At 47.2% G+C, this 4,121-nt stretch overlaps 1 protein-coding gene across 1 annotated transcript in view; it reads right to left on the reverse strand.

Moving 5' to 3' along the window:
* TTPA (alpha tocopherol transfer protein) overlaps nt 1–3,007 on the reverse strand; it is a 20,830-nt gene extending 17,823 nt beyond the window's left edge. The window contains exon 1 of the mRNA XM_017507356.2: nt 2,774–3,007. Within this exon, the coding sequence (XP_017362845.1) occupies nt 2,774–2,977 (204 nt within the window). The 5' untranslated portion in view covers nt 2,978–3,007. The remainder of the gene's footprint in view (nt 1–2,773) is intronic.
* Nucleotides 3,008–4,121: the final 1,114 nt, after the last annotated feature.

Consider the following 4,121-nt stretch of genomic DNA (forward strand, 5'->3'; position numbering starts at 1 on the left):
AAAAAAAAAAGATTATTAATCACACTTGTAATGAAACAAATGCATATTATAATAACAATGAAAAACTATTTCTCTTCTAGCAGGTTGATACACAAATCACATTTGATAATACAGTGTGGGTGGGTTATGGAGGAAAAGGCAAGATCATGTCATATCAGAGTGATGAGTGATATATACATATATATATATATTTTTTTTGAGATAGGGCCTCACTCTGTTGCCCAGGCTGGTATGCAGCGAGTGGCACAATCTCAGATAGAGAAGTGAATACTTAGCTGTTTTTTGTGTTTGTTGTTTTAAACAGAAGAGGCAAGTGCAGTGTATTCGAGAGCGCAGGCTCTCTCCTGAGCCCCATCCAAGCTCAAACTCCTGTTTCAACACTTAATAGCTACATAATTTCAGACAAGTTACTTATTTCAGAGTGCTGCACACCCAGGAGATAATAACACGTGTTGAATGAAAGAATAAATTAAAGCATGAATAAACCAACTGGATCCACCCACTTGAAAAAATGACTTCTGTAAAAAGGCACAAATCACCGTCATGCACAATTGCAGTATATTTGAGAGCAGAGGCTCTTAAACCTCCACCTCCTGGGTTCAAGCGATTCTCTCATCTCAGCCTCCCTAGTAGCTGGGATTACATGCATGTGCCACCACACCTGGCTAATGTTTGTATTTTTTGTAGAGATGAGGTTTCATTACATTGCGCAAGCTGATCATGAACTCCTGAGCTCCATCAATCCGCCCTCATCAGCCTCCCAAAGTGCTAGGATTGCAGGCCTGAGCTACTGCAACCTTTGGAAGACACTGAAAACTCTTTGGATGACAGTTTGTTATATTCCTCAACACTGAAAAATACACATCTAACTTCACCCAGCAATTTCGTGGTTGAATTTATCCTAGACGGTTATATTCCTAGTTATGCACAAAGCATGAGGATATGAAGAATGCCCAGTCAGTGAAGGAAGAAACCACAGCCGCCTTGTTGACTGCATCTTGTGTATGACTAGGCAAATTGTAGAGTCCAAAAATAATTGTTGAATGAAGGTATGAACAGCAATAAGACCTAAGTCCAGTATCAGGTTAGATAAATTTAAATATAGTCTAATATATCCATCCAGTAGAATAACAGCAGCCCAATAAAGAGTAAGATAGATGTATACCAGTTGATATGGGATGCTCCCAGTCCAAAGACAGACAAGAAAGGCAAAATAGAGGTCACACACAAACATCCTTGTGCAAGCACAGACTGTCTAAAAAGATAAACAAGAAATGAGTAACAGTAAGCAGCCTCTGGGTATGTAACTGACAAACTAAGGTTTGGGGTAGGGAGCTTTTTTCTCTTAGAAAGTTACTGTTAGAGGCTGGGAACGGTGGCTCACGCCTGTAATCCCAGCATCAGGAGGCCAAGGAGTGTGGATCACAAGGTCGGGAGTTCGAGATCAGCTTGATCAACATGGTGAAGCCCTGTCTCTACTAAAAATACACAAAAGTTAGCCAAGCATGGTGGTGCGCGCCTGTAATCTCAGCTACTTAGGAGGCTGAGGCAGGAAAAGCACTTGAACCCAGGAGCTGGAGGTTGCAGTGAGCCGAGATCTAGCCACAGCCCTCCAGCCTGGGTGACAAGAGGGAAACTCCGTCTCAAAAACAAACAAACAAAAAAAGATAAAAGAAAAAAGAAAGTTACTGTTAGAAACTTACTTTGCACATTAAGGATTTTTGTTGTTATCTAGATTATTTTAACCATAATTTTGCTTAAGTTAAAAGCAACCTCAGGCTGCTCTGCCTCTATGGAGTAGCCATTCTTTTGTTTCTTTACGTTCTTAATAAACTTGCTTTCACTCTAAAACAAACAAACAAGAGAAACCCTCAAAAACTTCACATTGAGACACACTGGAATTCTGTACTATATAATATCTTTCCTGCGAGGCAGCTGTGTGACACTGCGCAAGCCACTTAGAGAAAGGGCTAGATCTGGTCCACCTGCTGAATGCTTTCTATGTGCCAGGCACTGTGCTGGGTACAGCTTGTTCTGTTAAACTGGTTAATGTTCAGTCTTCCCAACCAATCAGTGAGGCAGGTATTTCCATCTTTATTTAACAGATAAGGGCGCTGAACCTAAAGCGATAGAACTCAAGGTCTCATCCCTCTTTCTGATTCGTATCTTTCCATCAGCCCTTCTTTCAAAGGGCTGTAACGTACCTGGAAACACAAAAGAACTGCCGCGACTACATCCCGGACTCCAAGTATACTGGGTTGCTTTACTGTCTTGACACTTAAGTATTACTATTAATAATACCATGTTGCTACTATATGGCTTCAGAACTCCAGTTTTACCAGCAATTTCATGTTCCCCGCCAAACGGAGTTAATCTGGTCACATGTGATAAGTCTGAGCTTCCAACTTCGAAGCTGTTACTTTGTTTTGTACCACAGGCTTTCCTCCAGGGAGAGTAAGGCATTTCCTCTAAACTTTGCAGGTTCAGGAGATTCATCTAGGGCAGGAGTTCCCATGCTTGAGATCAAAAGGGCCATTATCCCAAGGCTCCTACACTTTCTAGGTTTCTCGTTTCCATGACCCAGAGAAACTGGAGGGACCAGCACTGGATTCTCGGAAAACCTGCAGCCACAGCGCCCACGCCGGGTGGTTGGGGGCGCGTTCCTCGCCAGGGTCCTGTCTGCACCTTGGGCTTCGGCAGGGGTCCGGGAGACGGGTCGTTGGGCTAGGAACCGGGGTGCGCGCTGCCGAGCGCCCGGAGCACTCACGCTTACCCGCCAGGCCAGGTCCAGATCGAAATCCCGGGCGCGCAGGAACCGCAGCAGGAAGGAGTCGGTGAGCGGCAGCGGCGCGAGCGGGACGCCCGCTTCCCGGGCCCGGCGCCGCAGCTCCGCCAGGCCGGGCTGCAGCAGCGGCGAGTGGTCCGGCAGCGCGTTGAGCTGCTGCCCCGCCGAGGGTCGGGACCGCGCTTCTGCCATGCCCGCCGCCGCCGCCGCTGCGGCCGCAGTTACCCCGGCGCCCGGGAAAAGCGCGCGCCCCGCGCCACCCCCGGCCCCGCCTCCGCGGCCGCTGCCCAGCGCACAACCACCCTCCAGCCTGGCAGGGCGGCCTCGGGCCTCGCGCACCCAGCCCGCAGCGGGCAGAGCTGCCTCTTAAAGGAAACCGCATAGTGTCCCCACGGGTGCAAACCACCTGTTTACAGCTTTGGCTAGGAACCCCCGCCTTTTCCCAGCGAGGGAGGCCGCTGGTGTTCAACACCGAGGTCACGATGTCAAAGTTAGCTGGGATGTTTTCTACCAACTGCGAGAGAAACTTTCCTTTTTCCTTTCTCCCTCTGTCTTCCTTCCATCCTTTCTTCCTTCTTGCGATCTGGGAGCTGAAAGGAGCGTTAGAACGACTCTTTAATTGCCCCTGACAGACTCGCTACTGAGCCCTCTCCGATCTCCTTCCATCCTATTCCAGACTGATGACCCGCCCCCCTCCCTCTGCCCGTCTCGCACTAGTTTACAGCCTGCGTTCTAAAACACGCATTCCACAACGCCTCCTTAGCACCCTCACCGCTCCTCCCCTCCTCCCGATCTGGGAAAACTTCTCAGATTCTGGCACCAGCCCCTGTTACTGACACAAATAAATGACTGGCACGTGCCCTGCCCCCCCACACCAATATTTATATTTATATATTTTCTTAATTTATTATTTACTCATTTAGAGACAGGGTCTCACTGTCGCCCAGGCTGCAGTGCAGCAGTCTGATCAAGGCTCACAGCAGCCTCCAACTCCTGGGCCTCCCAAAGTGTTGGGATTACAGCCTGAGCCACCATGACTGGCCTCCAAATATTTTTAACAAGATAAACTTACTCTGGTACACTCCACCACCATTAAACTTTAAGCATGTCTAATGCTAAAAAGGACAGTCGAAAGCCCTTATATGATTGTGTCTATGAGAATGAAGATGAAGCAGGGAAATAATGTGTGGACTTAAAAAGCTGTTCCATTGTCCTTTTCTTGATTTCTACATATTGGAGCTAGCCTAGAATTGACTTGTCTTCCCAAGAGAGAATCCATGAAACCATTTCTTTTTTTTTTTTTCTTTTTTCAACTTTTTCTTTCTTTTTTTTTTTT

Source organism: Cebus imitator, unplaced genomic scaffold, assembly GCF_001604975.1.
Source record: "Cebus imitator isolate Cc_AM_T3 unplaced genomic scaffold, Cebus_imitator-1.0 Scaffold373, whole genome shotgun sequence".
In the NCBI taxonomy this organism is placed as follows: Eukaryota; Metazoa; Chordata; class Mammalia; order Primates; family Cebidae; genus Cebus; species Cebus imitator.